The sequence below is a fragment of the Salvelinus sp. IW2-2015 genome, linkage group LG31 (genome assembly GCF_002910315.2).
Source record: "Salvelinus sp. IW2-2015 linkage group LG31, ASM291031v2, whole genome shotgun sequence".
Lineage (NCBI taxonomy): Eukaryota > Metazoa > Chordata > Actinopteri > Salmoniformes > Salmonidae > Salvelinus > Salvelinus sp. IW2-2015.
In genome coordinates, this window is record NC_036870.1 from 25,323,701 (window position 1) to 25,345,378 (window position 21,678).

Sequence of the window (21,678 nt, forward strand, 5' to 3'; positions counted from 1 at the left end):
GTTTGGAAGCATAATCATCCTTATTTTGAGGGGTCTACAGGCATAAGTGACATACAGGGATAATACAGTAAGAACGTGCCCTGTTCTGAATTATGTCGCTGTACATTTCAAAAGTTCTGAACAAATAGTAATATTGACTACGTCTGTCCTAGCTCGCTCAATAATATCTTAATATAAATCACGAATTGCCTCTTATCCACTCGTCGTCCCCTTATGCCATAGTGTGTACATCTCAATTGTCAGTAGAAACCACGTGTTTAAGCAAGTCAGCCATATCAGCTATGTTTTTTTTAAAGGCAGTAAATGAGGTTGAATTAACTGTTTCCCTGCCAGACAAGGCTCCGCTGATAGCCAGGTGTAGCAGCGGTAAAATGTTGGGACAGCTTTATGTAGGACCTAACAGTTTGTGGGCACCGTTTGTCATAGTTATAGTGCAATTAATGTATTGTTTTGTGTAGTGGCTTTGTCATGCATAAAAATTAAAAAATAAATCCTGAGTTTTCCCGTCCAAGATTTACATGCTAAAATCGCCACTGGACATAAGTCTTTTTTGGGGGGAATTCAGGGTCAACTTACTGTTGAGTTAGAATACACAAGGTGCAAGGTCGAAAATTGGTTGAGCATCAGAAGTTTTTCTATTGTTATGTCAGTCACAGAACATGTAAAGTCCTTGGACTATAAAGAGCACGTTAGTGAAATAAAGGACTAAAGCAACCTATGTCTGTCTGGAAATTGAGTGTGTGTGGGGCATTGTCTGTGTTCAGTCAGTCATGGACAGAAGAGTTGTTGTTGACTCAAAGCATGTGCATGTTGATGGGTTTGTATGGAAGTTTGTGTTAGGCGTGGATCACCGTTATAAATTCATATTTCATAAAGCCTATTAGACTACTCCATAACTCAGAGCAGTCTGTCTGTGAAGGGGGCAGGTACAGGGAGCATAGGTACACCAGCATACTGCTGTCTGACAAAATGGTCTGTGACCAGAAGAGTCTGATTTGCCTTGACAGAAAAGCAGCTGTGACCAACCAGCAGCCACTTTTGGGGTGTATGCCAAATCAGGGAAGGACTAACCTGAACTTGCCCGATAATAAATGCTAGTTTATGTTGCTAASCATTTTGCTAAGTCTGCACTAACAAAACCACCCCGGGTCACAAATTGTGTGGAATAGATCAAACAGCGTACCTTCCCCAAAGCTGACTTAAGTTAGGTCCAGCTTCATACATCAATTTAGCTTTGACCATAAAGGAATTGTAGGGCATGTCTGCTCTTTGGATCACACTCTGGGTCTTGACCAACAACCAATTTCAGATGGCAACCAGTCCACAGTGAAGACAGAAAAATACTTCAGAAACTGGACTCATCTGGGAAATAAAGCTCCAAGGGTCATGGATTGAAACTGGGGGAGAAATGTCCACTTGAAAATTGGACTGATGGTATACAGTATAACAGTCAAGAAACAATTACAGCTTTCAGTAAAGTACGACGGTGATTACTTAATTCAAATTTATTTGTATATATATATTTTTTAAACAAAAACCAAACCTTAAATTGTCAACATGAACACCTCAACAAGAACACCTCAACAAGAACCCAACTTAAACCAGTACAGTGATCTAGAAAAGCTCTAACCATCATATTCCCATCAACATGATTAGATTCCTTTAAGATCAATGGCTAGGTTACATCACAAATGTTATTCCCTATAGTGCACTACTTTCGACCAGAGATGTAGTGCACTGTAAGCAATAGGGTGCCATTTTAAACAAGCTTGGGTACAAAACAGCATGGGTAACAGCAGGAGACTTGACAAAGAAAAGTAAACCAAGAGATCTAGTCCATATACACCTGGGCAAACCGCTGGATGGTTACTGATATGAAATCCCACCCATGACCCGATGTATCCAAATGTTGTCATCCCATTTAAATGCACCCAGTTAACCCAGCGGTCTGAAACGTGATTACATCAGGGTTTTCATTAATGAAATATAAATGACACCATCTCGAAAAAACAACTTATAAAACACACTGAACAAAAATCAGAGCAACAATTTCTCTCAATAAAGTGAACTTCAAACTGTAGTGATGGAACACATTGCTTTTAGTTATGTCCTTAATTTGAGTGAATAAAAAAAACAGGTTTCCCGACCCAGGCTGCATTATAAAAGTAGTTTATCAACACCTTCAGGGGAAATTGACAGTGATTTTCCTCTTGGAAGAGGAAGAGCTGGAACAGTCCAAGTCCAACTCCCCAAATGGCACCCCATATAGTTCACTACTTTTGATCAGGGCCTTAGTCAAAAGTAGTGCACTAAATAGGGAACAGGGTGCCATTTGGGACGTAACCTAAGAAACATTGACCAGTGCCACAATAAAATGATCCATAACTTTGGAAACAGCAACACTCAAGATATCAGTGCATCCCAAATCTAAATAAACAAAAATATTTTCAATAAACCCCTCATAACAGAAAAGCAGGCAGGCAATTGGAATTCAGTGATGGAAAACTAAATAAAATGGTGACTAAAGTAGCTTATTAAGACAGGAACAAAAAAAATAGTACCTGAAAAATGTGTTAGAGTTGTGCCCAATGCTGCCCTCATAATAATTCAACGCACTAGTTTATCTTAAATGGAAGGAGAATGGGGATGGAACGTGAATTAATAAAGGGAAAGTTAATCGATCTCACTATTCTAAAGATTAATTTACTGTATTACAAATCTATGTACAGAGAGGCCCCGCTAAAAGCTTAAACCCAAACAAACCGACATTAAAATAATTTCAACATAAATAGTAAAAAATAAAATATAAAATATACACAGGTGAGCGTAAAAGMCTTTTTTTGGTTTGGGACAATCAAAACCCAACAAAAACCACAAAGGAAAAAATAAAAAGTGACACCACACATTGCCTTGTGTTATGAGAATGCTGAAGCACCAAAATTACTTCCTCTCTTCCCTGCGTGACAGTGGTTGAGGTGGTTTAAAAGCGGTCTAAACCCCAGGACCGTGGTCCTAGCCAAGCCAATCATGGAGCAGTCACAGTGGCAACGCCCATCAGGTGCAAGTGTTGAGCCGCCACGGTCGGTGTGTTAAAATGGGTCTCAAAGCGAGCGAGGGATGTCAGGGAGAGAAAGCATCCAGGTAATGTATATTTTTTAAGTTTCTGTTGCTTCTAGCGCTCCAAAGGCCAGGATGTCATCTTGTCATAGTGCAGATTGGCACACATCACCCCCTGTGGTGGACAGAAAACAGACAAGCATTCAGCAAACCATCAGCTAGGATTATAGGGCTTTTTCAATTCCATTTTTTGATTCCTTGCGTCCTCTCACCTTCTCAAGACCCATTGGATGAGACGGTCAGATGTCCCTCCCCTCTGACCGTCCAAGCCAATGGGTTGAGAAGTAGGCGATTCTTTCCTTTAGTTGTCAGACTGTTTGGACAGTTCTAGTATCTCAATTGGTCTTCTCACTTCCTCGCATTCTCTCTCCTCGAATTGCATTCAGAATGACCTTGGGTCCATCTCCTCCAATACAGTTGAGAAAGAAGCGAGTAATCGCGGGAAGACAAATTGAGATACTAGGACTGTCCACAGTCTGACAACGAGAGGAAAGAGGATAGAAGGTTCTTCAGGATGGACAGATTGTTATGGATGATGACAATCTACAGACATTGCTTCTTTAAAAAAAAAAAGCAGACAATTCACTTTGAGCATTCAAATCAGCACTGAACACCACAATAACTAAATACTAAAATCTTTGTGAGAAGAAATCACTGTAGACTAGAGGTAGAGAACAGTTGTAAGAACAAGGGAGATGGTCAGAGATCGTAGAGGAGAAAGGAAAGATGTATAGAAAGGGCTAAGACAGCGGGAGGTCAGTGTGTGTATGAGCACCTGGCACAGCGGGGGGGTGGGGGGTCAGTGTGTGTATGAGCACCTGGTACAGCGGGGGGGTGGGGGGGGTCAGTGTGTGCTCACTTGGCCTGACCACATTTAGTCGAGTGGTCGATTGTTTGGGCGATAGGCTGACCAAGATTTCTTTAGTCGAGCAGTAGCAATAAAAAAGAATATTTAAATCATGGTGCACAGGACACCTGTCTGACTCGCACCTGTCTCGGTGGACTAATCCATTGCGGAGGCCGTAGAGATGGCACAGTCCATCAACAAGACATGTGATACTGGAATTGTATATGGTTATATTTGGTAAAAATAAATGGTGCAACAGTAACAAATCTAATATTTTATAACAAATGCGCTTTTTCCTGCATTGGATACGGTCACTGTCCGCGGTTCTGAAATATAATCTTCAGTGCGCCGCAGAATCGGCGCCTTTCCCTATGTTGCTAAATGCAMATTAGCAAAGTTAACCAGCATATTGGGATTGAGAACAATGCGACGGAGGCAGCAGCAGCGGAGAAGGAACAGCCCTTGACTTAGCCTAATTGTCTAAGAAAATTGAGGAGAGGAAACCAACTTAAATTAGGTCTATAATCAATTGCCCAACTTAAAATGTGCCTGGCTTTATAAATAATTCATATATATCTACAGAAATAAAACAGATCTTGCTTCTGTTGCCTGTTTGAGTGTTTGTTTAAGAGCTTACTGATTCCATGAACACCAAGCCTCATGCAACGGCAAAATGCCGGATAAAGCAATTTCACAGATTTGTTTTTAAATCTTTGCTATGCTGTAATAATGATTGATTTAGGATTTATTATGATCATAATAACATGTTATCATTAGTAGGCTTTGTATAACAGCCTTGTATAGCCACCAGCGAGCTGTAGGAGCACATCCTGTTTAGTCTTAATACCGTAACTTACTTAGGTCTATATTTCAATATATAGGCTATTGTATCAATCATTCGTTCATGCCATCAGAGCATTCATGCTTTGAAACACAATCAAGTATTTTTGTTTTAAAATTAAATAACAAAGCAAGCTTTGAATAATTAGCCTGTTTTCTGTCTGCTGTAATAAAGGCTTTATATATTTTTTTTATTAGAACAGACTGGTACACTTATTTACTTAGTGTTGTTTACACTGTTCCAAATGGTCAGACAAAGTATTGTAATCTAACAGCAACTGTTTGGCACACAATACTCACGCAACACTTCCTCCTATACTAGAGGAAGTGGCCGATTAATTAGGGCCAATTTCAAGTTTTCATAACAATCGGTAATCAGCATTTTTGGACGCCGATTACATTGCATTCCACGAGGAAACTGCGTGCCAGGCTGACCACCTGTTACGCGAGTGCAGCAAGGAGCCAAAGTAAGTTGCTAGCATTATCCTATAAAACTTATCCTATAAAAAACAATCAATCTTCACAATCACTAGTTAACTACTCATAGTTGAGGCTATTACTGGGTTAACTAGCTTGTCCTGCGTTGCATATAATCAATTTATCATCAAATCACAGCCTACTTCGCCAAACGGGTGATGATTTAACAAGGGCGCATTCGTGAAAAAAGCACAATCGTTGCATGAATGTACCTAGCCATAAACATCTTTTGCCTTAAAATCAATACACAGGAGTATATTTTTTTACCTGCATATGTAGTTAAGAAATTCATGTTAGCAGGCAATATTAACTAGGGAAATTGTGTCACTTCTCTTGCGTTCATTGCACGCAGAGTCAGAGTATATTAAACAGTTTGMGCCGCCTGCCTCGTTGCAAACTAATTTGCTAGAATTTTACATAATTATGACATAACGTTGAAGGTTGTGCAATGTACAGCAAAATTTTGACTTAGGGTTGCCACCCGTTTGATAAAATACGGAAAGGTTGCGTATTTCKCRGAAAGAATAAACGTTTCAGTTTCGAAATGATAGTTTCAGGATTTGACCATATTAATGACCTAAGGCTCGTATCTGTGCGATTATTATATTATAATTATGCCTATGATTTGATAGAGCAGTCTGAGCGGTGGTAGGCAGCAGCAGGCTCGTAAGCATTCATTCACTCTTTACTGCGTTTTCCAGCAGCTCTTAGCAATGCTTGATTCACAGCGCTGTTTATGACTTCAAGCCTATCAACTCCTGAGATTAGGCTGGCAATACTATAGTGCCTATAAGAACATTCAATAGTCAAAGGTATATGAAATACAAAATGYTATAGAGAGAAATAGTCGACACGTCATAATTCCTATAATTACAGCAACCTAATATTTCTTTCCCGGTAATATTGAACCACCAGCTTTCATATGTTCTGAGCAAGGAATTTAAACGTTAGCTTTTTTACATTGCACATATTGCACTTTTACTTTCTTCTCCAACACTGTTTATGCATTATTTAAACCATATCGAGCGTGTTTCATTATTTATTTGAGACGAAATAGATTTTATTTATGTATTAAGTTAAAATAAAAGTGTTCATTCAGTATTGTTGTAATTGTCATTATTTCATATGTAAAAACGGCTGATTAATCGGTATCGGCGTTGAAAAATCATAATCGGTCGACCTCCATCCTATACCCTGCTTTTTCTTTATCTCCAGTAGTTTCCACAACTAAGTCAAATGTCTTCCACAGATCTGACTTCCCCTGAGCAACCAGTAAACATTCGCCCATTTCCAGTTTATTTTTCACATCCTCTGCATCCATTTTGCTGTCACGTGTTACTGTGTTGGGAGTTTGTTATAGCCAATTAATTGATGTGATTAATAGGCTATAGGTCAGTCCCATTTTTTATTTAAAAAAAAACAACCTTTATTTAACAAGGCAAGTCAGTTAAGAACAAATTATTTTACAATTACGGCCTACACCGGCCTAACCCTCCCCTAACACGGACAGCGCTGGGCCAATTGTGCGCCGCCCTATGGGACTCCCAACCATGGCCGGTTTTGATACAGCCGATTTCAAACCAGGGCCTGTAGTGACGACTCCAGCAATGAGATGCAGTGCCTTAGACCGCTGTGCCACTCGGGAGCCCTATTGGTCACATGCATGCGATGCTTACATGTTTCACGTAAAGAGAGCAAGGGTTGAGGGAATGTTTTTCCTAAACAAATTAGGGATTTCAGTAACAGAACTTTTCAGTCAGACAAGAAACTAAATGGCTGAAATGATGTAGCAGCTTCAGCACAGAGAGCGCAATAAACACTTCCTGTGCTGTGGTGCCTTTTCACTGCAGTAGGGAGGAGTGCGACAACGTGCGCCAGTCACACAGACCCTAGTTTATTTTTTAACAGTGTGACCATCGGGCCCTGAGTAATTTGTGTGTCTTAATTATTTAATCAAAGCTTCAGTCAATCTAGGTGCATATGTAGTTGGTCTTATTCAAACACATAGGGTGTTTGTCTATATGGAAAAATAAGTTTAAAAAAAGACCAATCGATTGATCAAAAGAACAGGATGACTCGGTCAACCAAGGTTTTCTTTTGTCGTTGACAACCCTAGTGGGAGGGCCAGGGTGTGTGTTCACCCGGTACACTGGGAGGGTCAGGGTGTGTGTTCACCCGGTACACTGGGAGGGTCAGGGTGTGTGTTCACCCGGTACACTGGGAGGGTCAGGGTGTGTGTTCACCCGGTACACTGGGAGGGTCAGGGTGTGTGTTCACCCGGTACACTGGGAGGGTCAGGGTGTGTGTTTGTATGTGCTCACCTGGTACAGGAGGGTCAGTGTGCTACAGCAGAGTCAGCAGAGTCTGGACTCCACAGTCCACAAAGTTCTGGAAACGGGGCACCACATCACATCAAATAATGAGCCGGCTGAAACAACCACAGTGAACCTTAACACAGGAGCTATTACCACAAAAACACCCTTGGAGAAAATCAGTCATCCTTAGCCTACACATGAATTACTGATACAGACTGGCGGATGGTACTGTTTGTGCGCTCAAAGGACTCACACCAACACAATATAAGCTTTGCCAAACACTGCCACCCAGAGGCCATTACTTGACCAGCCGACAATACAGACGGTACAAACATTCCAATCAGTTCAAATAAAATGACATATCTGGTCATGCATACTTAACAGTAACCAAAAGGTATAGACAGTCATTCAGAAGACGTGAGCGTCACCTGGTTGACAAGCCGTGTCCTCTGCTCCCCGGTCCAGTGTGGTGAGGCGTACTGGGAGAGGAGAGCAGGGGGTCAAAGGTCAGACATACAGGAACACATAAGCATCCTTTTATTCCTCCACTGGGAATATGGGAAGCAGGTGGGACTGTCGATCATGCTATGGTACAGTATGTCAGAGGAATGTGGGTGGTCTATGCATCTAGCATTTAACGCATGTATATTAGTTTAGTATATTATAATTGTTGATGCTCAATGTGTCATGTTGTATTGCGTGTTTTCTCCAGGGGACAAAAAAGTTGTTTTATTAATACGTTCCCTGCCTGTACAAGTATGTGTTTACCTGGTACGCGTAGGCGGTTTGAGAGTAGCTCATGGGCATCTGTGGCATCATGACTCCTTGAAGGCCGTTATATGAGTAAGGCTGAGAAAAGAGGGAAAAAACGAATATATATATATATATATAGTCTGTCAATCTGGTGTAATTTTAGGAGCACTTGTGTAGTTTTCTTGGGCCATGTTTAGCAGAGCACAGCGTTGTGGAATGTTATATAGAAAAAAAACATGCCTCTGATATCTAGAATAAGGAATCCCGTCAGCTCTATTCAGGACATTTCTATTTGCAACGTCCAGTGTCTGCCTACTGAACATGGTGGGCAGGTGCACTTTTGGGACCACTATTAGTCCAAAAGTGTGAACTGATCCAAGCCCATCTTCAAATCAAACTTTATTTGTCACATGCGCCAAATACAACAAGTGTAGACCTTACAGTGAAATGCTTACTTACAAGCCCTTAACAGTGCAGTTCAAAAAGAGTTAACATATTTACCAAATAGACTAAAGTAAAAAATAAATACAAAGTAACACAATAAGAATAATGAGGCCATATACAGGGGGTACCGGTACTGAGTCAGTGTGCGGGGGGTACAGGTTAGTTGAGGTAATTTGTACATGTAGGTGAGGTGACTATGCATAGATAATATACAACGAGCAGCAGCACTGTACAAAAGGGAGGGGGGGGGTCAAAGTAAATAGTCCGGTGGAGATTTTATTAATTGTTCAGCAGTCTTATGGCTTGGGAGTAGAAGCTGTTGAAGAGCCTTTTGGTCCTAGACTTGGCGCTCCGGTACCGCTTGCCGTGCGGTAGCAGAGAAAACAGTCTATAACTTGGGTGACTGGAGTCTGACAATTTTATGGGCCTTCCTCTGATACCGCCTATTATATACAGTTGAAGTCAGAAGTTTACATACACTTAGGTTGGAGACATTAAAACTTGTTTTTCAACCACTCCACACATTTCTTGTTCACGAACTAGAGTTTTGGCAAGTCAGTTAAGACATCTACTTTGTGCATGACAAGTAATTTTTCCAACGATTGTTAACAGAGATTATTTAACTGTATCACAATTCCAGTGGGTCAGAAGTTTACATACACTTGACTGTGCCTTTAAACAGCTTGGAAAATTCCAGAAATMTATGTCATGGCTTTAGAAGCTTCTGATAGGATAATTGACATCATTAGTCAATTGGAAGTGTACCTGTGGATGCATTTCAAGGCCTACCTTAAAACTCAGTGCCTCTTTGATTGACATCATGGCAAAAACAAAAGAAATCAGCCAATACCCCAGAAAAAAAATTGTAGACCTCCAAGGGAGCAATTCCTAAACGCCTGACGGTACCATGTTCATCTATACAAACAATAGTACGCAAGTATAAACACCACGGGACCACACAACCGTCATACCGCTCAGGAAGGACACGCGTTCTGTCTCCTAGAGATGAACGTACTTGTGCGAAAAGTGCAAATCCCAGAACAACAGCAAAGGACCTTGTGAAGATGCTGGAGGAAACAGGTACAAAAGTATCTATATCCACAGTAAAATGAGTCCTATATCGACATAACCTGAAAGGCTGCTCAGCCAGGAAGAAGCCACTGCTCCAAAACCGACATAAAAAAGCCAGACTACGGTTTGCAACTGCACATGGGGACAAAGATCGTACTTTTTGGAGAAATGTCCTTTGGTCTGATTAAACAAAAATAGAACTGTTTGGCCATAATAACCATCGTTATGTTTGGAGGAAAAAGGGGGAGGCGTGCAAGCCGAAGAACACCCTCCCAACCGTGAAGCACTGGGGTGGCAGCATCATGAGAGACTGGTGCACTTCACAAAATAGATGGCATCATGAGGAAGGGGAATCATGTGGATATATTGAAGCAACATCTCAAAACATCAGTCAGGAAGTTAKAGCTTGGTCGCAAATGGGTCTTCCAAATGGACAATGACACCAAGCATACGTCCAAAGTTGTGGCAAAATGGCTTAAGGACAACAAAGTCAAGGTATTGGAGTGGCCAAACCTCAATCCTATAGAACATTTGTGGGCAGAACTGAAGAAGCATGTGCAACCAAGGAGGCCTACAAACCTGACTCAGTTACACCAGCTCTGTCAGGCGAAATGGGACAAAATTCACCCAACTTATTGTGGGAAGCTTGTGGAAGGCTACCCAAAACAATTTAAACTTGGGTCAAACGTTTAAGGCAATGCTACCAAATACTAATTGAGTGCATGTAAACTTCAGACCCACTGGGAATGTGACGAAAGAAATAAAAGACTACTATTATTCTGACATTTCACGTTCTTAAAATAAAGTGGTGATCCTAACTGACCTAAGACAGGGAATTTTTACTAGGAATAAATGTCAGGAATTGTGAACAACTCAGTTGAAATGTATTTGGCTAAGGTGTATGTAAACTTCCAACTTCAACTGTAGGTCCTGGATGGCAGGAAGCTTGGCCCCAGTGATGAACTGGGCAGTACACACTACCCTCTGTAGCACCTTATGGTCAGATCCCGAGCAGTTGCCATACCAGGCTGTGATGCAACTGGTCAGGATGCTCTCGATGGTGCAGCTGTAGAACTTTTTGAGGATCTGGGGACCCATGTCAAATCTTTTCATTCTCCTGAAGGGGAACAGGTTTTGTCCTGCCCTCTTCACGACTGTCTTCGTATGTTTGGACCATGATAGTTTGTTGTGTATGTGGACACCAAGAAACTTGAAACTCTTGACCTGCTCCACAACAGCCTCGATGTTAATGAGGGCCTGTTCGGCCCGCCTTTGAGGGAGAGGTTGGTGTCCTGGCACCACACTGCCAGTTCTCTGACCTCCTTCCTATAGGCCGTCTCGTCATTGTCGTCAGCAAACTTAATGGTGTCGGAGTCGTGTTTGGCCACGCAGTCGTGGGTGAACAGAGAGTACAGGAGGGGACTAAGTACACACCCCTGAGGGGCCCCAGTGTTGAGGATCAGCGTGGCAGAAGTGTTGTTGCCTACCCTTACCACCTGGGAGCAGCCTGTCAGGAAGTCCAGGATCCAGTTGCTGAGGGAGGTATTTGTTGGCACTATTGTGTTGAATGCTGAGCTGTAGTCAGTGAACAGCATTCTCACATAGGTGTTCCTTTTGTCCAGGTAGAACAGGTCAATGTGGAGTGAGATTGCATCATCTGTGGATCTGTTGGGGTGGTATGCGAATTGGAGTGGGTCTAGGGTATCCGGGAGGATGCTGTTGATGTGAGCCATGACCAACTTTTCATAGTACTTCATGGCTACTGACGTGAGTGCTACGGGGCGGTAATCATTTAAGCAGGTTACCTTCGCTTCCTTGGGCACAGGGACTATGGTGGTCTGCTTGAAACATGTAGGTATTAGACTCGGTCAAGGAGAGGTTGAAAATGTCAGCAAAGACACTTGAGTTGGGCCACGCATGCCTTGAGTACACATCCTGGTAATCCATCTGGCCCAGCAGCTTTCCTAATGTTGACCTGTTTAAAGGTTTTGTTCACGTCGGCTACCGAGAGCGTTATCACACAGTCATCCAGAACAGCTGGTGCTCTCGTGCATGCTTCAGTGTTGCTTGCCTCGAAGCGAGCATAGAAGTTATTTAGCTCGTCTGGTAGGCTCGCGTCACTGTGCAGCTCGTGTGTGGATTTCCCTTTGTAGTCCATAGTTTTCAAGCCCTGCAACATCCGAAAAGCGTCAGAGCCGGTGTAGTAATATTCAATCTTAATCCTGTATTGACGCTTTGCTTGTTTGATGGTTCGTCTGAGGGCATAGCGGGATTTCTTAAAAGCGTCCGGATTAGTCTCCCACTCCTTGAAAGAGGCAGCTTTAGCCTTTAGCTTGATGCGGATGTTGCCTGTAATCCATGGCTTCTGGTTGGGATATGTACGTACGGTCACTGTGGGGACGACGTCGRCGATACACTTATTGATGAAGCCGAAGACTGAGGTGGTGTACTCCTCAGTGCCATTGGATGAATCCCGGAACATATTCCAGTCTGAGCTAGCAAAACAGTACAGTAGTGTAGCATCCGCATCATCTGACCACTTCTGTATTGAGGGGGGGGGGGGGTCACTGGTACTTCCTGCTTTAGTTTTTGCATGTAAGCAGGAATCAGGAGAATAGAATTATCGTCAGATTTGCCAAATGGAGGGCAGGGGAGAGCTTTGTATGCATCTCTGTGTGTGGAGTAAAGGTGGTTTAGGATTTTTTTCTCCTTTGGTTGCACATGTGACATGCTGGATTTTTTGGGGGCGTGAAACTGATTTAGGTTTGTCTGCATTAAAGTTCCCAGCCACTAGGAACATCGTTTCTGGGTGAGCATTTTCTTCTTTGCTTATGGCCTTATAGAGTTGGTTGAGAGTGGTGTTAGTGCCAGCTTTGTTCTGTGGTGGTAAATAGACAGCTACGAATAATATAGATGAGAACTCTTGGTAAATAGTGTGGTCTACAGCTTATTATAATGTACTTTACCTCAGGCGAGCAATACCTCGAGACTCCCCTAATATTACACATCGCGCACTAGCCGTTATTGACAAAGACACACACCCCCACCCCTCGTCTTACCAGATGTAGCTTCTCTGTTCTGCAGGTGCATGGAAAAGTCCGCCAGCTCTATATTATCCGTATCATCGTTCAGCCACATCTCGGTGAAACATATTACTGTTTTTAATGTCCCGTTGGTAGGATAATCTTAAGTCATCAATTTTATTTTCCAATGATTGCACTTTAGCAAAGAACAACGGATGACAGTGGGAGTTTACTCACTCGCCTAGCGATTCTCAGAAAGCAGCATGATTTGCGGCCCCCTTTCCTACGTCTTTTCTTCAAGCAAATTACGGGGATCTGGGCCTGTTCCAGTGAAAGCAGTATATCCTTCTCGTCGGACTCGTTAAAGGAAAAAGTTTCTTCCAGTCCCAAGGTGAGTAATCACTGTTCTGATGTCCAGAAGTTATTTTCGGTCATAAGAGGCAGTAGCATCAACATTATGTACAAATAAGTTACACAAAATGCAAAAAAACTAACAAAATAGCACAATTGGTTAAAAGAATGTAAAACATTAGCCATGTTCTTTGGCGCCATCTTGCAACAGTGTCTGTGTTCTTAAAGGCACACAGGGACCTGGTCAAAAGTAGTGTACTATATAGGGAATAGGGTGTCATTTGGGACACAGCCAGTGGCTTTGGGGTGATGACAGGGCCTTACCTGGATGTAGGGATTGCCCCCGTTGAGTACAGGTGAGGGCTGAGCCACACCCACTCCCATAGGAGAGCAGCAGGTGCAGTAGATGTACTGGGAGGGGCTCATCCAGGGGACCTGACCAACCAYGTGAGACGGCATGGAACCTGGGCGGGGCAAACAAATAAACAGAATGCCAGATCTCACAATGCTTTGATGTGGTCAGCTAACCACATCATTTGATGTAGCAATTTTGATGTCTGACTGCAGTCGATGACCTGGCACGCCACCATTGGTTGATGCTATGCAACATCTGCAATGCAGTTGACCTGGAACATGTTTAGCCACAACCCAGACTTCAGCAGTGGCAATAGAGTACAAAAGACAAGGTCAAATAGCTACTAAAAACACACAGATTTAAAAAATGAACACAAGTGAAGCAACACTCACGTGAGCTCCTTTCCTTCATGATTGCTGGACCCAGCTTCAGTTTCCGTCCTTTAAAACTGATCTGTTGCTGCAGAGTAAACACGGTGAAGAGGAAACATTCGCTTGTGATTAGAATGAAGGCAAAGTTTTAAAGACTTGACTCCATTTAAGATGCATTATGTTAAATAAATGGTTCTTACTTCAACGATGGTTTGGATGTCGACATCTTCATTGAAGTAAACAAATCCATATCTACACAAAGAATGACATTGTTCCATATAAGGCAAGGTTTATTTGGATGGATCCAATTGCCTTGACTACAGCCTACTAATTTGGGACTCACCCTTTGCAGATGCCTCCGCGGTAAGTGATGATTTTCACTTCTTTCACCGCGCCAAATCTCGCAAAGAAGTCCCGGATTTCATTCTCATCCACCTAAAAAAAAAGGGCCATATGAGCAAGTTAGCTGTTGACTTTATTGTATCCATTAGGGAATTATTTTTGGTTAAGGATCAGTTTAATTCCAGTGAGCAGGCCAAATGAACAGAGACTATCCCAGTGAAATATTCTCACCCCCTCCAAAGCACACTTAATCATAGACTTCCCCATGTGGAGGCTCTGCATAATAAGTAATCAAATCAAAGTTTATTTTTCACTTGCACAGGATACAGCAGGTGTCAACGGTACAGTGAAATGCTTACTTGCAAGCTCAGTGCAGTGGTCAATATCAAAATATAAAAAATGTAAATAAAAAATAATCAATATTAAAAAGTCAATAAAAGTATGCATAAAAAATATTCGAAAATGGAAATGCCAGCAGAAAGAACACAAGAATATACACTATAGCAGTTAGTTATTCACCTTCATGTCGATTCCTCCAACAAAAAGTGTGTTTGGTGTCATTCTACCTTCAGGTAAAATATAACCATTTGACAGCTTCAAATTTAGGGATGTCTGAAATCCATCTCTCTGTTTCTGAATATCCTGGAATAAAGAGAATAAAGTAAATATTTAATTGGTCACTAGTTCATTTGCCTGGCACTTTTCTATAAGCAACCACAACAGCCTGCTGAAGAAGTTAGCTGAAAGATATTAGCCAACTAATGTAGGCATCCATTGTGGCCAGTACCAGAGTAGGCGTCAATCATCAGATAACTTTATTCTACTGACCTAGCTAGCTAGTTCAGTCACAGATGAAAGGCGTTAACTAGCTAATATCCTGGATGAGCTCATTCACTCTAATAGAATTTCAAAAAGGCAAGCGGGAAATCGTTGACAATCATGAGCACAATCCACTTATAGTTCAGCAATCAGGATATTGTCCGACAGTTCCCGGCTAGGTAGCTAGTTCCCAACCACTTAATAGAAAAACTGATTAGTTCTAACAAATTTGTAATAATCTGTGCTAACTACAACTTCGATATATCAACTAGCTGCCTAGACAGCTTATGAACGATTATATTTTAGTGCCAGGGCCCTGGCTAGCTAGACTAGGAGGCACGAGGCAACCACCATCACCAGAGCTGGCAGCTAGCCATGTCAACTACCTACTTAGCTATAAACATAGTTAACCTTGTAATAAACTGGCATATCAGCTGGTTTTAATCGAGCATGCTAGTTAGTCTTTTAGATAATGACCTAGAAATGTTACACTTGTAGTTTACAAGTTCGCTAAAGTCAGGGAACTTTAGCTCGCTTGTGCGAGAAATTGGACAGCTATAAAAATATCAGTTCGCTAACATTATCTGCGTCTCAGCAAACTGTTCACTAGACGTAGTAGAGGCCGGGCAATTCATTCATTTGTTCACTAACATATATAAATATTGTGGTTGGATCATTGCCAAAACACAGACTTAGCTAAATACTCACCATTTCTAAAACCGTTAAAACAGAATAAATTAAACACACTGCCGCGCAAACTTTCCCCGCTTCAAGTGCACGAAAAAAAAAGTTGAAACTAATGACTGTCAAAAAGTCACGCCCAACGCACTTGCTGAACCTAATTGGGATGTTTCAAAAAGTAGACAAGGGGTGTTTTTCCGAATGTTTTTATGATCTATAATGTTTTTTACGGGTCATTTAGTTACAACTTTGCTAAAAACAGTAGGCTATCTTTTAAAGATTTACAATATTTAGTGGTATACACTTTTATTGATAAATAAAGACGTCTGATATCGAGAACCTAGTTTACAACCCCCTCCCAAATGTGAATCAATGGTGTGATACAAAAATGGGAAGTGTTTCTGTTATGAGATGCGATATGAGGTAAGTTTCACAACGATCAAGAATGTAGCTGTTTAAAATGTGTGGAAAGTAAAAGTATACGTATCCATCCAGCTACAGCTMCATTATTAAAAAAATCACAATATGACAGAAATGGCAATCAAGTCCATATTTGATTAAATATAAATCAGAGTCAGATGAGGATAAATCGAGCTGCCACATATTGGTATTGCTCATGCATAGCAGATAGAGTGGCATGCAGAGAAGGGTCCGACTACAGTATTCGCGTTTTGGTGAATTAATGGTCTTCACATGGGGGTTAGCGATCTCTCTGCCTTCTCGCTGCCATACTCCTGATCACTACCAGATGGTGCTATTTACCTACCAGCCTTTGCTAATTACCCTCAGCTTCAGGTAGTTGACCCTGAAAACAGGGTCAGATATTCATCATCCCTCTAATGCAGGGTTCAGGTCAGGATTGTAGGTAGAGTAATCTGATCCTAGAGCTGTTGTTAGGTTAAACTTATATTTAAAGTATCATACATACATGACCCCAGTGGGAATGTTATGGAATTATAACACCATTATTACAACATTACAACAAATAAATGATTATAATAATTGTAATTTTTGAAATTATTTTCAGTGTGGTGGGGGGGGGGGAAATTAACATAATTTCATATTCAGTTAATTCAGTTAATTCAGTTTCCATTTATTATTTTCCATTTGCTATTTTCCACATATATGTACCTGTAAACTTTTTTTTTAAGGTACCGTACATAAATACACAGAACAAAAATAAAAACMCAACATGTAAAGTGTTGGTRCCATGTTTCATGAGCTGAAATAAATGATCCCAGAAATGTTCCATAGGCACAAAAAAACGTATTTCTCTCAAATTTTGTCCACACAATTAGTTTACATCCCTGTTAGTGAACATTTCTCATTTGCCAAGATAAACCATCCACCTGACAGGTGTGGTATATCAAGAAGCTAATTAAACAGCATTACCATTATACAGGTACACCTTYTGCTTGGGACAATAAAAGGCCACTCTAAAATGTGCAGTTTTGTCACACAACACAATATCACAGATGTCTCAAGTTTTGAGGGAGTGTGCAATTGAATTGCCAGAGGATTTAATGTTCTGAAACAAAGCTAAAAATGTGCCAGTTCTTCCATGGCCTGTATACTCACCAGACATGTCACCCAATGAGCATGTGTGGGATGCTCTTGATCGACGTGTACGACAGCGTGTTCCAATTCCTGCCAATATTCAGCAACTTCGCACAGCTATTGGAAACGAGTGGGACAACACTCCACAGGACACAAGCCTGATGAACTCTATCAAATCAAATGTTATTTGTCACATGCCCGAATGCAACAGGTGTAGGTAGACCTTACAGTGAAATGCTTACTTACAAGCCCTTAACCAACAATGCAGTTTTAAGAAAATACCTTAAAAAAGTTACAAATAAAAGTAACAAATAATTAATGCGCAGCAGTAAAATAACAATAGCGAGGCTATATACAGGGGGTACCGGTACAGAGTCAATGTGCGGGGGCACCGGTTAGTCGAGGTAATTTAGGTAATATGTACATGTAGGTAGACTTATTAAAGTGACTATGCATAGATAATAACAGAGTAGCAGCACCGTAGAAAAAGGGGGGGGGGGCAATGCAAATAGTCTGGGTAGCCATTTGATTAGAAGTTCAGGAGTCTTATGGCTTGGGTGTAGAAGCTGTTTAGAAGCCTCTTGGACATGGATTTGGCGCTCCTGTACCGCTTGCCGTGCAGTAGCAGAGAAAACAGTGCACACCAGATACTGACTGGTTTTCTGATACACACCCCTAACTTTGTTTAAAGGTATCTGTAACCAACAGATGCATATCTGTATTCCCAGTCATGTGAAATCCATAGATTAGGGCCTTATGAATTTATTTAAATTGACTGATTTCCTTATATGAACTGTAACTCAGGAAAATCTTTGAAATTGTTGCATGTTGCATTTATATTTTTGTTCAGTATACAAAGTACTGATCATTTTGATCATTACAGAGCTAAAAAGTTATAATAGATTTAGTACGTAAGGGAAAATAACCAAAAGGAAGTGAGCCTCCACCCACAATCTCCCATCCCATTCCCCCAACCCCACCCATCCAACATGTCATCATCCAAAGAAACTGCAACTGCATATGGGGACAAAGATGGTACTTTTTGGAGAAATGTCCTCTGGTCTGATGAAACAAAAATAGAACTGATTGGTCATAATCGTTATGTTTGGAGGAAAAAGGGGGACGCTTGCAAGCTGAAGAACACCATCCCAAACGTGATGCACGGGGGTGGCAGCATCATGTTGTGGGGGTGCTTTGCTGCAGGAGGGACTGGTGCACTTCACAAAATAGATGGCGAAATGAGTGAGGAAAATTATGTGGATATATTGAAGCAACATCAAGACATCAGTCAGGAAGTTAAAGCTTGGTCGCAAATGGGTCTTCCAAATGGACAATGACCCCAAGCATACTTCCAAAGTTATGGCAAAATGGCTTAAGTACAACAAAGTCAAGGTATTGGAGTGGCCATCGCAAAGCCCTGACCTCAGTCCCATAGAATATTTGTGGGCAGAACTGAAAAAGCGTGTGCGAGCAAGGAGGCCTACAAGCCTGACTCAGTTACACCAGCTCTGTCTGGAGGAATGGGCCAAAATTCACCCAACTTATTGTGYGAAGCTTGTGGAAGGCTACCTGAAACGTTTGATCTAAGTTAAACAATTTAAAGGCAATGCTACCAAATACTAATTGTGTGTATGTAAACTTCTGACCCACTTGTCACCCACTGGTGATGAAAGAAATAAAAAGCTGAAATAAATCATTCTCTCTACTATTATTGTAACGGCAGATTTCCTCCTCTTCGTCTGATGAGGAGGTGTAGCAGGGATCGGACCAAGACGCAGCGTAGTAAGTGTCCATAGTTTTAATATAATCAACTGAACAAGACACAATACAAAATAACAAAAGTAAATCTAACCAAAACAGTCCTGTGTGGCACAAACACTGACACAGGAAACAAACACCCAAAAACCAATAGTGAAAACAGGCTACCTAAATATGGTTCCCAATCAGAGACAATGAATGACAGCTGCCTCTGATGGAGAACCATATCAGGCCAAACTAGAAAACCCCACATAGAAATAGACAACATAGATAATACCCACCCAGCTCACGTCCTGACCAACTAAATAAAGACTAAACAAAGGAAAATAAGGTCAGGAACGTGACAATTATTCTGACATTTCACATTCTTAAAATAAAGTGGTGATCCTAACTGACCTAAAACAGGGAATTGTTACTGGGATTAAATGTCAGGAATTGTGAGAAACTGAGTTTAAATGTATTTGGCTAAGGTGTATGTAAACTTCCGACTTCAACTGTATATGCTTCAGTAAGATTGGCTTTTTAGCGTTCATAGCAATGGTTATCAACTGTACTGCAGGGATGGAAGGTAAGTCACAGAAAATAGAGGTTGTGGTGGCAGCTGCAGAGAAGTGTTTGGGTGTATGAGATTTGACGTCAGAAGAGTTACAGGGTGTGTTGAGTGGTGGTGTCCCGTCCTTTTGTGCTGTTGGCCTGAGGTACGACTATATAGATTTAGTGGAGTAGGGTGGTGAGTTTTAAATGAGTGTAGGGTTAGATGGTAGGGTATTTGATTTATTGTCCTTTTTTTAAAGTGAAGTAGAAGGGAGTTATACTTCAGTTTATTTGTTGGCGGTAATGCAACATTTATTGGATGCCAACCGTCGTTAAACCTCATCCAAGACGAAGACTCTGGCAACATTCACTTTTTAGGCTGTCCTGGCAACAACAGCCAGTGTGTAGTCCCACAGAGAAAAATAACAGCCAGTGTGTAGTCCCACAGAAGAAAAACAACAACCAGTGTGTAGTCCCACAGAAGAAAAACAACAGCCAGTGTGTAGTCCCACAGAATAACAACAAGCCAGTGTGTAGTCCCACAGAATAACAACAGCCAGTGTGTAGTCCCACAGAATAACAACAGCCAGTGTGTAGTCCCACAGAAGAAGAACAAGATCAACAGCCAGTGTATAGTCCCACAGAAGAAGAACAAGATCAACAGCCAGGTGTTAGTCCCACAGAAGAAGAACAAGATCAACAGCCAGTGTGTAGTCCCACAGGAGAAGAACAAGATCAACAGCCAGTGTGTTAGTCTCACAGAAGAAGAACAGCCAGTGTGTAGTCTCACAGAAGAAGAACAGCCAGTGTATAGTCCCACAGAAGAAGAACAGCCAGTGTATAGTCCCACAGAAGAAGAACAGCCAGTGTATAGTCCCACAGAAGAAGAACAAGATCAACAGCCAGTGTGTAGTCCCACAGAAGAAGAACAAGATCAACACCAGTGTGTAGTCCCACGGAGAAGAACAAGATCAACAGCCAGTGTGTAGTCTCACAGAAGAAGAACAGCCAGTGTGTAGTCCTCACAGAAGAAGAACAGCCAGTGTGTATAGTCCCACAGAAGAAGAAGACAGCCAGTGTATAGTTCCCACAGAAAGAAGAACAGCCAGTGTATAGTCCCACAGAAGAAGAACAGCCAGTGTATAGTCCCACAGAAGAAGAACAGCCAGTGTATAGTCCCACAGAAGAAGAACAGCCAGTGTGTAGTCACACAGAAGAAGAAAAAGAACAGCCAGTGTGTGCGAGGAGTTCGCTGTAGGGGACTATAAAGCTCAGTGGAGGGGACACAGGGAGCTACTAGTAGGTAGCTAATAAGGCTAATTGGCTATTATAAGTAGCGATCTATCGGTAGGTTAGATCGCTAGATGGCTATGAAGAGGCACTACTGGCTAGTGTCACAACAAGACATCGTAGAACACTTTTAGGTACAATACGTGGATTTTCTTGTTTGCATTGAAACAATTAGCTGAATAGCTAGCATGGTTATTTGTTTTCTACCACAGATGGCTATCAAGCTATGATGCACTAAAGTTACTCTAGAAGGGATCAGTAATGGTATGTGACTCTTCAAAAACAAAGGACCTATCTGAAAGCATCTGAAACTATCAGACTATATAGTGTAATGTTGTTAGTGTAATGTTGCTTTAGCTTTTGTTTCTTTTTTTAGGCCCAGCTCTCACACTGTGTGTGTGTCTCTCAGTCAGTCTGTCTCAGCATGTCTGTGGCCATCTGTCTGTTTAGGAGTTCCATATGTGACTGCAGGAGAGTAGAGGCGGACAACACTGGAGGGCATCTTCACTGAGCAATGAGCACATGTAGGACATGTACAAGTAAACATCCATATTGGGTACTACTACATGGATAGATAGGAGGCAGAGGTTGCGAGCATAGAGGTAGATACTGTACTGTATTTTGCAAGTCATTACCTGTCATTACTTAGCAGTGATTGTGTCATACACAGACAGTGTCTGAAGCACCCCTTCTCCTCATAGGCAGTACTCAAATGCATTGGACTTGTTGCAGA

The 21,678-nt window shown here is 41.6% G+C and overlaps 1 protein-coding gene across 2 annotated transcripts; it reads right to left on the bottom strand.

The window, feature by feature from the left end:
- Nucleotides 1-1,489: 1,489 nt before the first annotated feature.
- dazl (deleted in azoospermia-like) lies at nucleotides 1,490-15,919 on the bottom strand. Of its 2 annotated transcripts, none has more exons than XR_002876144.2 (10): nucleotides 15,834-15,919; nucleotides 14,826-14,948; nucleotides 14,308-14,399; nucleotides 14,165-14,216; nucleotides 13,986-14,052; nucleotides 13,563-13,702; nucleotides 8,365-8,445; nucleotides 8,025-8,075; nucleotides 7,603-7,709; nucleotides 1,490-3,232 (listed from the first exon to the last, which is right to left on the bottom strand). XR_002876144.2 is itself a non-coding variant. In XM_023975839.2 (10 exons), exons 1-9 carry the CDS (start codon nucleotides 15,834-15,836, stop codon nucleotides 7,625-7,627), a joined length of 654 nt encoding a protein of 217 aa, XP_023831607.1. In that variant the 5' UTR covers nucleotides 15,837-15,919; the 3' UTR covers nucleotides 1,490-3,232; nucleotides 7,603-7,624. The 2 variants fall into 2 exon arrangements, 1 of the variants encoding a protein (XP_023831607.1); XM_023975839.2 differs by having other exon boundaries at nucleotides 7,603-7,669.
- Nucleotides 15,920-21,678: the final 5,759 nt, after the last annotated feature.